Source organism: Cannabis sativa, chromosome X (assembly GCF_029168945.1).
Source record: "Cannabis sativa cultivar Pink pepper isolate KNU-18-1 chromosome X, ASM2916894v1, whole genome shotgun sequence".
Taxonomy (NCBI): Eukaryota; Viridiplantae; Streptophyta; class Magnoliopsida; order Rosales; family Cannabaceae; genus Cannabis; species Cannabis sativa.
The window spans coordinates 75,889,665-75,911,743 of NC_083610.1; the positions used below are offsets into that span (position 1 = coordinate 75,889,665).

The following is a 22,079-nucleotide window of genomic DNA, read 5'->3' on the forward strand; positions in this document are numbered from 1 at the left end:
TATAGAATGGAATAACGTATCTTTTTTTCTGTCCTTCTTTTTAATAAGAATATTAATTAATATTATACATACCCGCGTCCCAAAATGTACAAATTTATCTCTTATAATATATTAACATCACATATATATGAATATAATTTATGTGTTAAGTCTATATATATCATGAACTGAATTAGAGTATAATGGGTTTCTGGTCTTAATTAATTATATAATATATATATATATATATATATAAACAACTCAATTAGGTACAATATATATAAATAATAATAGTTAATTATCACATAAACCAGAGGAGAGACGTGAACTCGAAGAATAAACCAATTAAGAGGGAGAGAGAGTTGAGATCGATATCATAATTATGCGTATAAAAAAAAAGAAAAATTAAAGAGTAAAATAGAATCCTTTGTAGATCATGAGATCCGCGGTACTTCGCATGCATAGAACGTATAAATCAAAGATCAGTTGCATATACGATTATTATTATCTATATAACATATATTATAACGTACGTATAATTAAAACTGTTAAATAAATAATGCCAATATTCAATAATGGTTAATATTATGACCTAATTAACTAGCTAGTTATTGAGTACATACATATATATAGGGGGTGTATATGTACAACATCATGAATCATGATCGTTCTTCTTCTGAGTAGTTACACAAACTTTATATCCTCTTTAATTTGTATACATGCGCGTGTATGAATTATATATATGTATATGTTTTTATAATAGACGTTTTCCTGAGTTAAGAAATTTTGGTACCTAGTTAGCTACACGTACATGTACAATTTTCTAGCAAAGAAAATATTATTCATTAGTTGGTTCGCAAGTTAATAATAATATAGGTACAATCTCGTTGAGCTTTCTAAATCGTCAATTACAAATTAAAGAAATTGACGTTTAATTGCGACATGACATATATATATATATATCGATGTAAATATTCATTACTATAATCTCAAGAGAAAAAAGAAAAAAAGAAATATATTCAATTTATAAAACTCTCTTTCGAATTCTATACATGCTTTTAATTCACTATTATTAATTATTATAAATAGAGCTTTCTCTCTCTTTCTCTATATATGAAATTAAGAATATATTTTAGTGATGAGTCTTTTTTTTTCTTTACTTTCTTTTTAAGAAGTCGTGTAGTATATATAAAATGTTGGAGTTTTAGAGTGCATGCAGACAGGGACCTTGAGTCATGGAAAAACTTCCCCACTTATATATATACATATACATTTATATAATAAAACATTTTGTTTTAAAGGATAATATATATCGCTTTTGGATGAACCTCCATGATTACAGGTAATAATATATACATATACATGGGAAAAAATATATATAGGGCCCTCATCCCCATTATAAGGCTAGCCACTTATATTTATATTTATAGAGCAATAGCAGCTATATATAAAACAACATTATGTATATATATATATCTCCTCATATAATTTTTTTTTTTGTAATAAGAATCTCCTTCACATAATTAATTCTTTACAAATTAACTAATCACTACCTGATCAATATATATATAATCATCAAAAACTCAATAGCCATAATTAATTTCAAACATTATATACTAGAAAAGGGTCAGTCCTTCAAGTTTTTCCTTTTATTGGTACCATCAAAATTACATATTATATATAATTAGTACTTAAATTAGTCTTAGATTAATTCATATCGGACACCCAGTACTAAAATTTATTTGTTCCCGGAAATCTATCTATCTATATATATATATACATATGTTATGTTCGACCTAAAACTGCACAATATGATTTGCCCAATAACCCAAGTATTGATTGTCACATAAATATATATGTAATAATAATCTTAAAAAAAAAAAAAAATCTCTGGTAATTTACCTACCATATGAGGATAACTATGTAGATTTATTATAACAATTGCATGTATTAACAAATTTGTGTCATTTACAATTCTGCTAATAATATATTCAAACTTTTTTTTTTGTTTTAAAAAAGAAAAAATCCAATGTAGGAAAGGATAACAAATTTAAATCCTTACAATTGACAACCTGTCTTTACTATAATAAATGGTTATTACAGTAAATTTACATTCATCATTTATATATGGTATACATATTTTTACAATAATATCATACAGTATCCTTATTAAGTGCTGATTTTTTTTTTCATTCATTCTTTTCTAATTATGAAAAGAAAAAAAAAATCTCTTACCCTCTATTCATGGAAGGGTATCTATCTTAGCCACTTTAGGGTTAGATGCCCTCATTACTCACCAGAAAAATAATATATATATTTATATAATTTGAAAGAAAAGAAAATTAGGGTTTTGACTTCTTATTAGTTCCACTCTACTGACTGGGACAGTGCAACACACGCACCAATACAAAACCGTTAATGTGCAAAGGCATCTTATGCCCTCCTTGACACGACAGGTAAAAAAAATAACATTAAACAATAAGCACGCAACAGAGCGTGTAATAAACGCGTCAGTACAGTAACTTTTATTTTATTTTGTACAAAATAAATTATATTTGCAATTCCCTTCCTAGGGTTTCCTTTCATGAAATGGATTGTGATAAGAACCGCACCTTCTGTCCACGTGGCCATATTGTATTGGTTATCGATTTTCTCTTTCTATATATACATGTTATATGTATGACAAAAGATTATTATATGTGTTAATATAAATGGTATATATATGTATGTGTTGGATGCCCATGACATCATGGTGTGGACAAAATTAATACAACAAAAACCTCTTCTTCGAGACCAAAAAAAGAAAAAAAACAAAAATAAATAAATAAAAATAAAAACCCCTTTCTAACACACACACTCTCTCTCTATTCGCATTTCTCTCTCTAAAAGGATCGAAAAACCTCGGTTCTCTTTTCTCTCTCTAGGGTTTCTCGAAAGTTCGCAGTGAAATTCTACTGAGGCAGCTTTCGAATCTGGTCTCCGAGCTTGGCTTCTGATCTTCGCCATGGGTTGCTCTATATTTTGGTGCCGTTTTCTCGATCGATAGCTTGCGCGTGTTGATTCGGAGCCCCGAGACGACGAGGACGAGCGGATGATGATGGTGACGCGCGCGCCTGCGGTGGGGGACTGCTTATTTAGTGTCGCTTCATGTGAAGTTTAATTGCGTTTCGAGGTTTGTTTTTTTTAAGATCAGATTGATATTTTTTGTTTTGTGTTTTATTTTAATTGCGAGCTGATTTAGTTTTAGCTGAGATGTGTACTGTGTTCAAAAGTAGGTCAAGATTAAGTTGGTCTTTACTTTTTCATTTTCTTATCGGGGTTTTCGTTTTTAGGGATTAAACTATGCGTTTCGATAATAATTCTAGCGTTTTTATTTATTTAATTAATTATTGTTTTCTTGTTATTGGAATTAGTTGGTTTCCATTTCTTTAGTAACTGGGTTTGAATTTTAATGAGCTAATTTAATCCTTTCACCTCGTAATTTTGGAGTTTTCTATGGTAAGTTTTCAAGTGGGGTTTTGTTTTTTTTTTTTATATCGATTGCATATATACCTTCCCGAGATTCACGCTACTTTTTTTTTTTGCCTTGTTAATCGATATTTATATGAAAAAAACCCTAATTTATGTTTTGCTTTATTTTAATTAATTTATGGTTTATGTGGGAAGTTAATTGAGTGGGTTTAGCTGTATGTTTGATTATATTTCGTGATGGGATATCAAATTAATTGGTGTAGTAATCTTTTGTGTATTTCGTGTGATGTCAAATTAGGGTTTCTTATTTTACTTTTAGTAAGTTAACTGTAATCTGCTTGTGTGGATGTGAAAATGGGCTATTATTTTATGTGATGAATCAGTATCATTGGATGTGTTTTGATCTTCTTCTTTGGTTTCTAATGAATGTGATTGGCTAATGAGCTTTTCACGGTGGTTGGCAATAAACCCTAGTTCGATTAATGTTTGGGAATTTGACTAAGATCTTTGTATATGTTGTAGTTAGACTTCTTCTATCATTTTCCTTATCATCTCTCATTTAACATGTGATATATAATGATTCTTATCCATGATATATATATATATATATGTAGTTAATTAGATTTTGTGTGAACCCTATCTAGGTGGTAGCAAACAAAGATTGGCAAGACACAATAAGCTGGCTTAGGGGTGTACTCTAAGATGATGAAGTCAACCAGTAGTGTTGTGATGGAGGAGAATAATCCAAAGGGAACTTCTGGTACTACTGCCTCCAAGAATGCGGGATCGTTTGTTAAAATTGATTCAATATCTATAGATCTGGATGGTGGTATTGACAAGAGTTATGTGGGGACTAAGTGTGAACATTTTTCCATACGGTAAGCCTCATGTTAATCCTTTGGTGATCTTCTAGAATTATTCGTCTACTGCTGTCCATGCAGATTTTTTTTTTTGCCTTTTGTTTTTGATTCCATTCTGCTATTTTGTCCTTTTCTTTTTAATTATAAAAGTTCTTTGATGTAGTAAATATCAGATATGATCATGATTGTGTTATTATACACACATGTTTTTTGGATATATATATATATATATATATATATTAACATTAAGGGTGATCGGGACTATCTAACTGAACTCCTACTCTATTATGCATGAATGTATGACCTTTTTAATCGTAAAATAAAATATGCTATTGAAAATAGTATTCTTCGTCATATAATGTCTCATAAACTAAAGTTAAATAGCATAATTTGATTCTGTTTCTTTGTTTTAAGGGATATTTACAAAGGTCAATAATTTATGTTTTTGTTTTTTTGCTGATATTGTTAGGCACTCAAAAACAGTCACGTTAGAATATAGACTAGTAACAACACAGTATCTCTTCATTCTAGGAACTTATATATTTTACATGAAATCCTTGAACTATCTGTATGAAAGTAAACAATTTAGTTCTAAAGTATCCGTTAACGCTGATGCTAGCTGAAATTCTTTGTTATGCTATGAATGCAGTGGATATGTATCTGAAATTCGGAGACAAAACTGGAAGATGTGCTGGCCATTTGCTTTGGATGATAAAAAGGATAATAAGGTTGAAAGTGAATCCTTGCTTCCTCCTTTAATTGCTCCGAAATTCAAATGGTGGTCTTGCCAAAGCTGTCAGCAGGAAATAAGCTCTAAAGGAACTGTAAAGGATTATGATAATTCTGGCACAATTGGATCTCGATCCAATGACACTCCCTCTCTGATGCCATCCCTTTCTAGTTCTGCTACACATGATCAGCCGAATTTTCTGCAAGATCCATCTCAAAACATAGTTGAGAAAACAAAATTTGATGTCAACACTTTTACTGAGGTGAATAGGAGTGGGGAACAAATTCCCTCCTACAGTGACAAGAAAAAAGTGTTTGCTGCAGATGCTCCTAAAAGCTTCACAGGTATATATACAATATATTATTAAGGACGAGTTTAATTACTTTGAATATCCTAATTTGCTAAATTTCTAGCTAATATTCCCCACTATTTTTTTTTCTTTTGATTTTTTGATATCCAGGGCACAAAAATGGCTTAGAAAAGGATGTGGTTCGTGAATGCTCTAGAAAAGCTTTTGTCCCACCTCAAAGTGATCCCAATATGATGAAGGAGAAACCTAAATGTGCCGCAGGTATATTTACAGTATGTTAATTTGGAACCTACAAATTTTCTTAACAAGTCAGATGGGTGTGACATTGTTTTGTTTTTGTTTTTTTTTTAAAGCAGAAGCTATAAAACCGGAGCGGAACAGACTTTTGGAACTCTGTAAGCATAGCTGCAGAAAAGATGACATTACGGATGTTGAGTTTCCAATCCAAAAGTGCAATTCTAAAAGCTCCACCAAGATGCTTCAAACAGAAAAAGAAAATTTTGCAGCTGAACAACACATGGAATTGACGAAAGCGTCTGGGACATCTGTCTTAGCCTGTTTGCATGATGAGGCAGGCAATGATGTTAACAGACAAACAAATGGATTAGGTTTCCAAGCGTTAGATGAGTGTAATAATGGATCATCTGGAAGTGTTCAAATCTTTGCTGGACAAAATCCTCAGGATCATAACATTGATAAGTCAAGTGGCTTACAACGTAAGAAAATCCGAAAGGTGCGTCTGCTGACAGAGTTGTTATGTGACAATGGAGATGCAAAGACTGATCATATCCGCACTGAAGACTCTCTGTGTAATGCTATTAACAATGCATCTGCGGGGGCAGGAATGGTTTCTGTTCCCGTAGGTCAGGTATCTTTGCCAGAAAATTGTAGAGATGGGTTGGGTGATAATAAGAAAAGGAAATTGCCTCAGGAAGAAGAATTGAAGTCGACCGAATTGAGTTCTCACAGTAATATGACCAAAAAGTTTAAATACTTCAAGGCAGGAGAAGAAACTGCTAATGCAATTTCATATTCAGTATCAAAAGAAGATTCCCCTACTGGATTCTATTTGCAGACCGGTACAAGGAGCTCATGGAGTGATTATAGAATTGATAGAAATTCTGTTGCGGTGAAGAAGAAGAATAGGAAGAACCAAATAATTGACAAGCATCCTTCTTTAGTTCCAACAGGAGACACTATTCTGAACCAAACCCGTGAACAAGTTGGGTTTTCAACAAAGTGTTATACTTCTGTCAATGATAAAGTTTCTCTCAAAGAAGTAAAAGATGCGTCAAGTAGTAGAGGGATGGACAAAACTCTGATGGGATCTTCAAGCAAGGAGAGGAAATCATCATTTAAGAAGAAAGCTAAGATGGCAGAGGTTGATGATGGACAGGCACCTCAGTTCCCCTTGAACAGTAGCTTGGTCAGAAAGGGCTCAGCCATGAGGAATGATGATGTTGTGCATACTGGGCCTGTAAACGTTTCGTTTCAACAGGCAGAAAATGCTTGTCCGGATGTAGAATCACATCTTTCTTTCGGCAGCTACTTGCCCACACAAAGGGACAAGTATAATAAGAAATATACTCCTCAAGTTAAAGATGGCCTATCGTCCTTCTTATCTTGGAAAGAATGCGCCCCCGTGGATCAAATCAAGAGAACAAAAGTGGATACAAATTACATCTCAGATTCAAGCATTCCTTCTAATAAGAAATATACTCCTCAAGTTAAAGATGGCCTATCTTCCTTCTTATCTTGGAAAGAAGGCCCCGTGGATCAAATCAAGAGAACAAAAGTGGATACAAATTACATCTCACATTCAAGCATTCCTTCTAACTCCACCTGTGCATTTTCGCATAACCAAGTGCATGCTGAAGTCAGTAATAAATTAACCATGTACAATTTTCCTGTTTTGAATGAGAAACAAAGGAGCAGCACTCAAATTGAAGAAGGATATTGTCCTCTTATGAAGCAAGTGGTATGCCCTTTACTGTTTTGCAATTGTTAAACTAGTTGTTTCATAATTGCTTCCTGTTATGCAGTTCATTACATAAATGTCATAGTGTTACTTTCTAATTTTAAGATTTCTTAGGAAAGATTATTCCAGAAAAGGATACTCTTCTTAAGAAAAAATTGTTAACAACCATTTGAGGGCTTAAGCTGGGAAAAAATGGTTTTAATTATGTATAAAGAAGAATTTACTATTTTGAATTGCTTCATTTTAAACATTGTGTATCATTTTGTCTTATACCTTAACAACTATGTAGTATGTTGGGTGTGTTTTAATATGCATGCATACTACATTTCTGAAGAGATTCCCATGATTTTCATACTTGAACTGAATTTAAAGTGGTTAGAGCTTTGTTTATTTTTTTTCCGAAATATTTTAGTTTTTCATTAACTTTGTATTTATTCACTCTTACAAATTATTAGATAGTTATCATCAGAAGAATTTCTAGGCTGTCTTTCAAAGTTGGACTTGTACTTGGATTTCTGCTCGCCTTCCTTAGTTGAGCTTAAAGAGCTTTTAATTTGTACAGTTAAGCCCAGTTTTGGCTTTTGTTTATTTCAATTTTATCAAATTTTAATCGGTGGTTCATTGGGGGCAACTTATGCTTGTTTTTCTTGTTTCCCAGCGAGTAATTTATGTATAGATCTACACGCTATAACAGTTGTGAATCCTTTCATATTTCCGTCCTAAACTACTATAATGTTTCTGGTTTTTCATTCTCAATTTGGTTTTCGTAATAATATATTTTCTCAGGATATTCCTGGTGCGAGCAACAATCCTCAAACAATTAAAGGCAAGGAACTTTTAGCAGTTTCTAGAAAACATGCTGATGAAATAACTCACAATGTATCCGAGCAGGGACCTTCAGATGACATACCCATGGAAATTGTTGAACTCATGGCAAAGAATCAATATGAGAGGCGTCTAGACACTGCTGAAAGTAAGAAAAGCCAGCTAGAACCAGCAAAGGAGGCAAGAAATAATCAGATTATAGGTTATGATCAAGTCTTTAGCACTAAGGAGTTGAGATTATTTGAGGAGACGAGTGAGAAAAAAAATTGTCGTGCCAGAAGTGAAAGAAAAGACATAGGCACAGTAAGGAAAAATGTACGACCTTCCAAACAGCAGTCGGTTGACTATTTTTCTCCTAGCAATCGAGACCAATTTGACATCAAGCAAAAGGATCAGAAAAAGTTCTCCAGTGTTCATTTTCCTTCTATTAATTCTGGTCAATGCAGTTGTGCTCAAAATTGCAAATGGAATGGAGATGTGGTGGGCCGTGGATTTTTTCAAGCTCGCATGCAAATAGGAGCTTGTGATACATGCCAGATTGATTCAGCCCGGAAAGAAGAGGCAGCTCATTTCTGGTCATCCAAAATATCACATCATGCGCCTGTAAGACATAAGGCTCCTCAAAAGACAGCCTCTCAGTCTAGTAACCTAGATATCCTTTCTAACGGTCCTGGTTTTCTGCATAAGGGGAATATTCTGGACAGAGAGCATGAGCTGAAGTTTTTGAATCGAAATGCTACCAATCTTGAAAAGCATAATCAAAATGTTGGTTCTGACGTTTTCAACAGAAGAAATGTGGAGTATCCATTTTCTAATAAGCATAATGGGGTTGAACCTCAGCAAAATCTGATGGGATCTTTAGATCTGTATTCTAATGAAACCATACCCGCAATGCATCTGCTGAGCCTCATGGATGCAGGGATGCAGTCAGGTGCAGCTTTCAAGACGGGTGGAAACTCAAAGTTCCTCAAGAGGGTCTCCCCTCCTGATCATAACTCCAAAGAGTATTCTCTTTTAGATTTTGGCGTTCATAAGAAACACGGTGATACTTCTGAAGGGCCACTTGATTATTATGGTAAAAAACAACTTTCTGAGAAATCCCATAATTTATTCCCTGTCAACGCAAAAATTGGTACGTCTACTTCATCGCCACATCAGGGTAAAGGTTTTGAAAGGGCTAATGACTTTATGGGTCAAGTATCCTTTTCTTCTAGAAGGAAAGAGAAGGTGCAAAGCTCTAGTTCAGCTGCACAGAGTCGAGGTCGTAGAGCTCTAAATTCTATGTTTGCAAGTGGTGGTTTTGGGACAAGTCACAATGCCAATCCTGTTCATAGTATGGAGAAAGGTTCACTTGGTGCATCTAGTTCGATGGTTCTTCCTTTGCAACTTCACACTACAGAGAATTCAAGAGAACACAAGTTTGCAGTTCCTCATACTAGTGGAACCTTTTGGCCTCCAAAATCCACTTCTGAGTCCACAACCTGCTCCACTAACAAAAATCCAGCTGATTTTAGCTCGCCAGAGGCTGGAAATGAGTTCATGATTAGAGGTGAAGACTTGAAATTTGGACCGAGAAAGAGACATGGTTTAACTAGTGCAGACCAGCGCAAGCAACAGAGAAACGCTAAACGGACAACAGAAAAGGAACGCCCCAGACATTAAAATTTATGTGAGGTTCATGATTTGCGTCATGGTAGTACTTTTTCTCCTACTATTCTTATACTTACCAAATTGCTTTCCTTATTTACTCTTCCATTTTAGAATGCTTCATATAAAATAGCTACACATCTTTTTGTTGAACACTTATAAGCCAATGGTTGATTTGTTCAATCTTAGCAGGTGACACCTTCGATAGCCGGCCAGTCATTCGTCATACTAGTCAGTTGGGAAACTCAATAGTACTCCCTTTTGCTATGGTGGTCTCAGTGTCAAGGCCTGTATATTTTTTTATGCCTTGACGACTTGTTACAAGTAAAACTATATCTGATATTTTCGGGTTTCATTTGCCTTACATTACTGTTAGAGTACACAACATATCCCTTCATTTTCAGAAGGGTTTACTCTTTTTGTTTCTCTAGTCTTTGTCTCGGAAGCTTTCTCATTCCTGATCGTGAAGCCAGGGAATTAGGTAGCTTATATGTTATGTGTTGTTGGATTTGTGTAAATTTAGAACCCCTTACGGGTCTCATCAATAAGAGGGACTTATCGTGTAGTATACTACTTGAGTTGAGTTGTACTTTCTAATAGTGTCTGCCCTCCTTCAAAAAAGAAAACTTGAGACAATGTATTGCTGGTGTGATTTTCGACATTATAATACTGTAGAAGAAAAATCAATTTTATTCTTTATTTACTGTTAATCTCATGGTTATTTTACAGAAATTGTAAGAGCATGTTTCACATTATTTTCTGTTTGTTGTTTTTAAAAATGTGTTTTCGAAAATGAGAATAATAAACGGTTTTTATAATATAAATCGTATTTGGTTAATGTTTTCTAAAAGCCTTTTTCATTTTCATTTCATTTTACTTTTTTTTTTTAAAAAAAAAAATACTTCAATACTTTAAGACCCTGATATGAACAATACGTGACTCGAATCTTATCCCTGGCTCCAAATTCAAGCCCGACCCCGAATTTGTGAACCGGCCCCAACCTTGAACTTGGACCTCGTCTTTGATAAGAGAAAGTGGTGAGAGAGAAAGTGATGAAAGAGAAAGTAGTGTGAGAAAATGAGGAGAGAACGTGATAAAAGAGAAAGTGATGAGAAAAAATTTAGAGAGAGAAAGTGATGAAAGAAAATAATGTTGAGAAAAAATTTAGAGAGAGAAAGTGATGAAAGAAAATAATGTGAGAAAATGATAAGAAAAATGATGTGAGATAAAGTGGAGAAAAAATATTGACAAAAAGTCAATTGTATTTTAAAAGAAAAAATACTTTTTTTGATGAATTAGGTAATATTATATTGCTCCAAAAAAACCAACTTACAAACTATTAGCACCCTTACAGGAGGACCTAAAATATATCATCTATACAAATCTTTTCCTTTTTAAATTTACAATGAATGAAACCACTCTTTGTCTTTGTCATGGACCTTTTTAGGTCATACAAAATCGAGCCTCTGCTTCAAGTTCCCTTTAACGACACATATAAGCTTGGTAGGGTCATCTAACTCATCCCTTCATATCTTACCATTTTGAGCTTTCCAAATGTTGTAAACCAAGCTAGCCAGGGAAACTGCCAATACAAGTTTTTAAAATTTACTAGTCTTTGTTCTTCCAATCCATCGAATTAGACTAGGAAGAGAATTAGAAACTACTCTCCATTGTAACCATTTCTTAACCTCCTGCAAGCACTTTTGACTGACATTCAAAGAACAAGTGTAAAGTTGTTTCTTTCTGCTGGTTACACATCAGACATGTCTCTTTAACAGAAATGTCAAATTTGAGGAGTCGATCCTTAGTTTTTAATATGAGTTGAACAGCCATCTAGAGAATGAAGATGCGTTTAGGAGTATTGAATCTCCTCCAAACTTCATGGCTCTAATGAGCTTTGTGTTGTGAGGGACAAAACATTTTATAGCCATTAGAAACTGTGTATTTGCTCTATAAAAGATGTTGGACATTCAATAAGGATTTGAACTGATCTTTAAGGGAGACAAGACTCTTCCAATACCAGCTCCCCTGACTTGGAGCTTTGTAGCTCCACCACTCCTCCTTCTTAATGTACACATTGAATCCATCACATCTATAGGCTTTCTTCCTTATTGGCTACTACCCACACATACTTGCACATAGCAACCTTGTTCCATTCTGCCACATTTTTAAATCCAATGCCTCAATCAGCTTTTGATTGACAAATTGTATCCTAGGCGATGGATCCCGACTCTTGAAACATTGATTGTCCCTTCTATAAGAATACCTTGCAGATAGATTCTATGTTCTTAATCACTTTTTTTGGCAATATCATTAACTGACTCTAGTAAGCATGAATGGGAGAAAACAATATTTTGTTGTTACTAAAATTCTTATTTTTTGAAACTGTTCTCAAAAAAAAAAAATTATAGTTAAACGTGTTTAATTATTATTGAAAAATAATTTTCTGTTTTTAAAATCAAAAAATAATTTTTTAATTATGATGCGAAACATGCTCTAATACTTTCTAAGTCTTCCAATGTGAACATGAATTCTATTGTTGGGGTATTGACTCTAAAAAAAATTGCAGTACATTTACTGTGTAACTATAATATCCATCGTTATAATTTATAAAGTGCTCAAAACAATAGGAGGATCACTAGTGTATCCCCCTTCTCAGGGGCGCACAAGAAAATTATTTTATATTATATTATATGTATCAAATTATATATAGGAAATGATATGTTTTTTATATGGTATCCAACTGCACACTCCAATTTACATATATGTGGAGTTATAACTCTAACTTTCTTACGTGATATTTAATATAGTTGAAGTCGTACATCTTCCATTTCTATCACGCGCATTATATATATTGTGTTTGGCAACACAAAATATTCCAAATTTTCCTAAAATGTGTTGAATGTCTACATTATCTACAATAATAAATACCCATGCGGATGAAAAAATGGAGATAGAACTTTTACATCCAAGGGTGTTCATATTGGACCATAATGTTTTTAGTCTTATATTCAAATCCGATCGATCTAATTATAGATTAGATGTTAAATTTTATCATTCGATTTAATTAAATTAATTTTAATCTTCTAATCGATCCAACATTCATTAGATGTTGGATTTGATCAATTCTATCCGTTAGATATATTTCATATATATTTATTAGTTTAGCTTGGGTTTATCTAATATTTTAAATTTAGTATTTTTTTGATCGATCGGATTTATTCAATATTTTAAGTCCAATATGTATTTTCTTAGATTGGATCCATCCAATTCAAAAAAAAAAAAAAAGTAAAATTTTAATATTAATTTTCATATATATATATATATATTTTACGTATAACAATATAAAATATACTTACACATTCAAACTAAATGAAATACTAATTAGTTCGATTGGATGTTAGATGTATTGGATTTTTGGATACTCCTTCCAACATCCGATCCGATCCAATTGAATATTCAAAAATAATATCTAATCTGATCTGATTATATTTAGACATTCAATGTTTGACGATCAATTATCATTAGATTAGATCAATTTATGCACACCCTATTCAATCTATGTAAACTTGGTACCGTATAATAAAAGCGTTAGTAATTTAAAATATATGGAGTGACTACAGTTATACACACAAAAATAATAATCGCTAATTAGAATTTGTGCCTTCTTAATTTTAACATATAGTAAATCATGTCTTTGAATTTTTCATACCGTTAAAAATTTCTTTCGAACTCTTGAGATTGTTGGATTCAATGATTTTTATCCAATTCTGTTTAGTTTACTAATGCAATGATTATGCTTGTACTAAATCGTAAGAACTTTGATATCTACCAAATTATGTCCTCAAATTTTAACATGTACTAAACGTATCCCTAAATTTGCATTCATGTCAGGCTTCCATTCTTAAAATTAGACAAAAATTTTTGAATCTAATAATCTGAATAGTTTGAGTGAAATTTTTAACGGCCTAAAAAGTTCGAGCAACATGATTGATTTGGTATTGTCAAAGTTCGGAGAGTAAAAATCTTAATTAGCCTAAAATATATATATTATTTGCAGTTTAATACTTATATAACAAAATAATATTTAAATTTAAGAAATGAAGTTTGATGTATTGATTGAAACTTGCACTTAAGTACAAAGTTTATTGTTAAATTTTATTGTTAAACACTCATGTGGCCGCGAGTAATTTATAAATGGATATTTGCGATATTAAGTTATAATGAAAGTTGTAGTTAAGTACCTAAGTACCATGTGATGTTTAAGAAATGAATATTAGCACAACTAAAAATTTGACGGCATTTAATGACAATGTTAACCACAAATTCATACGGTATAAATAAAAGTTGATTTTTTTTTTTGAATAAAAAGTTTCATTAAAATCAGGCCTCAGCCTGAACAATGTCACACAAGAAAAAAGGAGCATTCAGCTCATTAAACATTCGATCTGACGATAAATAAGAGGCCCTAGCAACACAATGGACAGCCTTATTTGCAGAACGATTAACAAAAAAGACAAGGACATTATTTAAAGTAGATAAAATAGTACGACAATCCTCAACTAACAACCCAAATTGAGATGGCATATGAACTGAGTTGTTAATGAATTGAGATGACATTATTTTAGGTACTCAGCCTGAACAATGTCACACAAGAAAGAAGGAGCATTCAGCTCATTAAACATTCGATCTGACGATAAATAAGAGGCCCTAGCAACACAATGGACAGCCTTATTTGCAGAACGATTAACAAAAGAGACAAAGACATTATTTAAAGTAGATAAAATAGTACGACAATCCTCAACTAACAACCCAAATTGAGATGGCATATGAACTGAGTTGTTAATGAACTGAGATGACATTATTTTAGGTACTTTTTTCATCAAAAATAAGGTTGACTACTAGTTAATGGCAACTTTTAGTGCAATTTAAGTATTTCGTGGCAATTTTTTAAAAAAATTTAATTAATTTTATATTTAATTTTTTTTTTACTTAATTAATTATAATTTTAATAAAATTTATTACTTAAACCTATAATTTTCATATAAACAATAGTTTTTTTATGAAACATTTATTCCTAACAAAGCAAATACAAAACAAGTTAAGTCTGGCTAATTACATCAACAAGTAAAGATGAAAATGTATACTACGAGAATGGGTAACCGCAGTGACCTAACCTTAATGGGGTGGAGATTTCTCAACTTGGCGATTAATGGAGCAATAGTGAGGGACAATTTTAATATTCGAAGTGGGAATGGAGTGAGGGCGAGAATAATACTATCTGCATCATATTCGATCTTAATATATATAATTTTCTTTTATTTTTAACATATATATATATATAGTATATATATCATTCATAATCAAAATTAATTATTACCTACAAAGTATTATCAAGAAACTCTCTAAATATAGTGTAAGTGTGTAAGTAATACTATGATCTCTTCGCATCATATATATATATAGTTATCAAATTTTGAGATAAATTTATTTTTTATCTTCTATCAGGTTATTATGTTTTTTTTTAAAAAAAAAAAATTGAGGTAGATTTGTCTTTATAATTTTCTGTACATTCACTCTATATTAAAATTTGGAGATAAGATGAATCATGTTCCATATCAAAATTAATTGGCAATGGAAGAGTAGTCCATTAATCTTATATATATCACAAATTATTTTTATACATTGTTATGAGACTAATAAGTGTAATAGAAGTGTTTCTATTAATCCAAATGTGATAAGTTGCAGCTGCCAAAATCTCAGCTTTCATCCCTTTCTTGAAGCTTTCAATCCAACGCAGTCATTCCTCATATTTACACCCAGTACAACTTTGCAGAAGCTGACCCACGCGCTTCGAATAGATACAGTCAAAAAACAAATGACAGTGATCTTCCTCAGTCATCCCACAAAATGAGCAAAGACAATTCTCAACAGGGATATCTAGCATCTTAGCAGGTGATCTGTAGTAAGTAAATAGAAATTTACAACCTACCATAACACAAAACAATGTTTTGGAATATCAATCTATTCCACTCAAATTTCTGAATATGGTCAATTTATTCTCTTCAAGCAAGCAAATATAAAATCTGCCTATTAAAAAAAAAAATTCCAAAAGCCCTAGCGAACTCAATGTCTTCCTTAGAAAACAATTGACGAATATGGCATAGCTTGTGTCCGACGAAAGTTAATTGCGATAAATAAAATTGCTTAAAGAATTGTATAACCAATTTTTTTACATAAGCAATTAAGTGCAATAAATGAAACTAGATTAACAACGAATGCGTTTGGTAATACATTTTTAATAAATATTTTATTTTTTAAATTAAAACATAAAAATATTTTCCAAAAACATGTTTTATAAAAATGTTTTTACTTTTTCAATTGTTTAATTGAGAATTAAAATTTTAAAAAAAAAAAATCACTTTTAAAATTTTTTTAAATGGATTTTTTTAATTAATATTTTGGACTCCGACCCTAACTTTAACCTTAGGACCCGGACTCCAACCTCAGCTACAGTTCCAGACTCGGACAATGATCCCAACTGCAGTCCCAAATCCTAGACCTAACTTAAATAAAATAAAAATAAATAAAAATAAAAATATATATATAACATATTTTTGTTTTCTGTTTTTAAAAATAAAAAATAAAAGTGGTTATAGAACACGTTTTTATTTTTTAAAAATAAAATTTTAAAAACACAAAATTTACTTTTATTTTTTGTGATTAAAAAATTAAAAACAAAAGTGTTACCAAAAGCCCCCAACAATTATCTTTATTTTCAATTTGAAATTGCTTCATCCGTCCCTAATGTCAGACCATTTTCAATGGATGGTATAAATTTTGTATTAAATATAACTCACAAGATGAGTTAATGTTATATTTAGTTCAAATTTTATAATTATACTCCAAAGCACACTAGGGGTAAAATAAATTTTATTTTAGAGAAATGCTAAAAGGTACCATTAGTGCCTAGAGAAATGCCAAAGAGCACCCATGGTGTCTAGCACCATTTGAGGTTTAATATCACTATTAGTGCAATTCAATATCGAATCCGATTTATTTTAATTTAATAAAGATTATAGAAAATCGATAATCAATTATAGGGAGCCAATCTCATAGTGGTGCTAGGCGCCTTGGTGCTCTATATCAATAGCTCATGTGCCTAGTACCCTCTGAGGTATAATATCACTATTAGTGTAATTAAGTATCAGGTCCCATATAATTTAATGTAATAAATTTTAGGGGATATCGCTAACCAATCACAATGTGACACCTCTAGAAGTGCTAAACACTACTAGTGTTATAATATCGTGTGTGTTGTGTTGGCCCGACCCATATTATACCATGACTTTCAAAATATGTGATGTATTGTGTCGTGTGCCATAAGAAAATATGTGATTTATCGTATCGTGTCAATATTTTTAAAGAGTAGGTCTGGCACGTAGGCCTAGATTCGTGCCATGCTTTACTTGTGTTGTCTCGTTTTTTTTTAAATGGACCAACCTACTTTTATATTCGAGCTCGAATTCGTGTTTTACTTTTTCACATTTAGTTTTACAATTAATGAGTTAATTACTATAATATATATTTCTCATGATTTTAATTATATTTATATAATTTTTCAACAACATTTTATAGATAATTATATTTAAAAAATTATTAGAATTATTATAATTTGAATATTAACTTATAAATACTCAAGTTTTTATATCATATTTTATAAATAAATTACTATATAGTTTTAATTTTATATTTTATAATAGTTTTAATTATAAAATTATAATATTTAGTATTGTATTTAAATTTTATTATTATTTTAACTTATTTATAATTGATAAATAGATATGTTTTATTATTACAATTATTAAATTATAAGATTTTTTAATATTTCGTGCCATGCTTTTCGGGTTTGTCGTGTGTCGTGTCTTTCAGACTAGTCTATTCGTGCTTACTACGTCTTTCGTGCTCTCATGTCGTGTCGTGCTTAATCATATATTTTCGTGCTGTGTCGTACCAATTTATAGTATCGTGTCATGCCGTGCATAATCCCATATTTTTTCGTACTTGGTCATGCTCGTACCAATTTTATGTTGTGTCAAAAAGCTTGATCCATATTTACATCACTAGGTACCACTAGTACTTATTAGCAATACTCTTTATTTTAATAAGAAGATATAAAAAAAAGTCAACAAAAATATTAAATTTTATTGAAAGTAAATAAAATCATATAAAATATATAAATAAAAATACAAAAAAAATTATTAATTACATTAATGAGTAGAAAAAGTGTAAATAAAAAAATAATATTTATTATGGTGTAAAATTTAACAGATGTTATATTTTATGTCAAATTTAACACATGCTAAAAATTGTGTCAAAAATTTTAACATGTGTGAAATTTAGATCACATTATATATCACTAATTAATTTAATTTTATAAACATAAACTCAAAAAAAACATATACACAACATTTATAACACTCTATTAAAATTGTTCTTTAAGTACTAATAATTTACTCGAAGAGCACTTGCATCTCACATGGAGTCAACAATTAGTATATGAGTATTTTAATATAATATTAATATAAAACTTTCAGCCAAAACAATATTAATAATTAGGATATGAGTATTTCTAGCAATAATATATAATAATAGAAAAAAAAAAAATCAAAGTTTGATAAAGTAATAGAAAAATGAGTTGTGTATATATGATTGGTGTCCAACACCACTTAGAAAGTGATGCCTTACAAATATTGATTAGAGGTTTTTTTAGTAATATTTATTAATTTGATACTTTATCATAAACAATTTGATGGAAGACAAGAAAAACATTTCATGAGGTTTAAGTAAATCAATACTTTCATGAATAATTACATATAATTTCATTAAAAAAAACATAATTAATTACTTGAGAGATTTCATTTTAAGGGTACTGAAGCTGTTACATTACAAGCCATTCATTTCATTTTATTATTCCAAGCAAATTTAGCAATTTGATGAGTTACAACTCTAGAAAAGTTCTGATATATATGCTATATTGAAAAAGAAACCTTCAAAGCCTGTAATTCTTGAATCATATCCTTCATGTGAGCTGGAAAACTGCATTTAGCATTTTGATTGCAGTATCACAGTCAGAAAAAATGCTTAACCCAATTTTAATTAATTTACAATGACACAAATTAATATATTACTTTTTCATTGACAAGTACTTTATTCCAACAATAATATAATTAAAATATTTTAACTGAATGAAACATTTTTTTTTTCTTTTGAAAATAAGAGTTTATAACTATAAATAAAGTTAACCTCATAATTATATAGTATTTATTTGATTTTTGCTTTTAAAAAAAGTATTTTTGATTTTTTGACAAAAACATAAAAGTTAAGCATAAGATTCAGGTCCAAATTTTAAATTATTAGTTCCGTTAAAATATTAAAAATAAATTAACATTTAATTATTAATACCCAACATTTTTTAATATATTATACTAACATATATATAATATTAGATTAATAAATTTAAAGCATCTCCAACTATATTTTTTAAACACACTTTTTAACTAAATTAAGAAGTGCGACTTAAAAATTAACCTCCAACAAAGTGACTCTTTATAATAGAGAAAGTATAGAGAGTTCACTATTACTTTTTTATTATTTTATAAAATTATTTTTATAAATGAAAAATACAAATTATAGTAAAGAGCATGATTAGTGCAACAAAAATAAAAATAACCCTTTATTTTAATTTTTTTTTAGCTATTTCACCATATAAAAAATAAAGATCATATATGTATAGATATATTTTTAGGGATATGATTTTGTCCTATTATTGTACTTTCACGGATTTTAATCCGTGATGTACGGCAGCCGTCAGATGAGGGAGTTATTTGATCTGACGGCTGAGATTGATTTAGCTGTAATTAGGGTTAAAAAGTAGAAACGTACCCTAACACTCATTTATGTTAGAGAGTCCCACATTGCCAATGTGTGGAAAAATAATAGAATATATAAGAGGAATAGGCTACTCCTCCCATTGCCAATTGGTTTTGAGATGGAACTCCATTCACCTTATCCCAAATTCTAACATGGTATCAGAGCAAAACAAACAAAAAAAAATCTCTAGCGACTATCCAACCCAAAAAAATAAACCGATCGAAGTAGAGCCGAAAAAAAAATGAGCCACCAAAAATCCGAAAAAAAAATTGATCCAAGAGCCAAAGTAAAAAAAAAAAAAAAAGCCACTTGTGATTCGGGGATATAGTGAGCCAAAAATAAAAAAGAGCCACCAAAAAATCAAAAAACACCGATCTGAAAAGTAGAGCAAAAAGAGCCACTTGTGATTAGGGATAGTGAGCTAAAAAAGAGCCGTTTATGATCGAGTTGTCCAAGATGGTGAGCAAGTAAAATAACTACCATCTTGAGGGGGGATGTTAGAGAGTCCCACATTGCCAATGTGTGGAAAAATAATAGAATATATAAGAGGAATGTGCTACTCCTCCCATTGCCAATTGGTTTTGAGATGGAACTCCATTCACCTTATTCCAAATTCTAATAATTTAATGTACCATAAGACCCATCTAATGTACCACGAAATACATTCCGTGAAATTACATCACGGGACAAAATCATATTTCTATATTTATAGTATCATAGGTAATGATTAAGCTCAGTAGATATAATTATTACTGCTTTCGGCTATATATATAGTGTCTGAATATAATTGAATGATGCTTGGTTTAAGGAAGATGTTCAGTTGTTTTGGAGTTTGGAAGAGAAGTTGGAGGCTGGCAGTGCCATGGTTTGGTGGTGATTGGCCAAAGTTGCTGTGGCAGAGGAGTTAAAGGAGGAGAAGTGCGCATTGGACCCTACCAGCAGATTTTTCTACAATAAAAGTTCCTGTTGATGGTGCTATCTTTGAAGGAGATTAGGGGACAATATGGCTTTGAAATGGTGGCTCCAGAGTTAAGCCAGGTGTTAAATGGGAAAGGTGTAGCCAGCTATGCTCGCTTGAAGCAATTGGTTTCAAAGAAACTTTAAGTTAGACAAAGGACAAGGGCTGGCATGGCCTAGTGTTGTCATTGAATAGGCCTACCTTACTTTGGTCAATAATTTAACTTCGTTTAAAAATATGATCTCTCTTCATGTATATGGCCATGTATTATATGATTGTAGGAGCAGTCCCAATAGTTACTTTTAAATAGCTAAATCATTAAAAATTTTGAAAAAAGAAGTCAAAAACTCAATCCAACAGATGAGATAAAGGTCATATTCATTTTAGTTAAGAGTTACTTCTTTAACATCTAGAGACAACTTTATGTGCTTCAAACATTTTTATTTTTTGGATAATTTCCCTAAACCTACATGTATTAAAATTGGCCATCTATGCCAACATTCTCATATAATACCCCTCACATTTCAAAAAATAAATCAAGGCTCCCTTCTCTCTTCCCCTCTCGCTCATACCCACGACGCACCCACTCGATCCACGATATACTCACGACGCACCCCAATCGACCCACAGTAGACCCCAATCGATCTTATCCACGACCCTCAGTGCACGTACAACCAAAGTGAGACCGAACCCACGACCGATGGTGCACGACATACCCACGCCATCGGGGACAATGTCGAAGGTGAGTTCATGTTTTGGTTTCTAGTTTTTTATTGATTTTGTTTGTGATTTTACCATTAAAGATTGATTTTGTTTGTGAAACCTAAATTTTGTTAGATTTAGGGATGTTTAGAATGTTGGATCTGTGATTTGGGTAAGAACCTAGCCTTTAAGCCAGGTTCGATGCACGCCCGATGCACATCCGATGTAGGTCCGATGCATTCAATGAATTTGAAAGAATTTGAAAGAATTTGAAGTAGAAGACGTAGGTCTGATGGGTCTAATAGGTGGTTCGATATGTGTCTGATTGTCTTTTTTCTATGCATTTATTTATTGTTGTTCGATGTGGTCTGATACATAGTCCGACGGAGCCCGATATATGTGTCCAATTGTCCTTTTTCTCTGCATTATTTGTTGTTGTCCAATGTGGTCTGATACACGGTTCGATGATGGCCCGATATATGTGTCTGATTGTGCTTTTAGTGTATTTTTTGTTTGTTGTCCAATTGTGTCTGATATATGGTTTGATGATGGCCCGATATATGTGTCTAATTGTGCTTTTAGTGTATTTTTTGTTTGTTGTCCAATTGTGTCCGATATATGGTCTGATGATGGCCCGATATATGTGTCCGATTGTGGTTTTTTAGTTTATTATTTATTTTTTTGAT

At 31.5% G+C, this 22,079-nt stretch overlaps 1 protein-coding gene across 7 annotated transcripts; it reads left to right on the plus strand.

The window, feature by feature from the left end:
• Positions 1-2,731: 2,731 nt before the first annotated feature.
• Positions 2,732-10,503, plus strand: LOC115699365 (protein EMBRYONIC FLOWER 1). Of its 7 annotated transcripts, none has more exons than XM_030626755.2 (7): positions 2,732-3,151; positions 4,095-4,328; positions 4,960-5,384; positions 5,501-5,611; positions 5,704-7,328; positions 8,115-9,822; positions 9,990-10,503. In XM_030626755.2, exons 2-6 carry the CDS (start codon positions 4,153-4,155, stop codon positions 9,813-9,815), a joined length of 4,038 nt encoding a protein of 1,345 aa, XP_030482615.2. In that variant the 5' UTR covers positions 2,732-3,151; positions 4,095-4,152; the 3' UTR covers positions 9,816-9,822; positions 9,990-10,503. The 7 variants fall into 7 exon arrangements, with proteins under 7 accessions (XP_030482615.2, XP_030482607.2, XP_030482596.2 ...); XM_030626747.2 differs by having other exon boundaries at positions 9,993-10,503; XM_030626736.2 differs by having other exon boundaries at positions 2,733-3,151; positions 8,115-9,846.
• Positions 10,504-22,079: the final 11,576 nt, after the last annotated feature.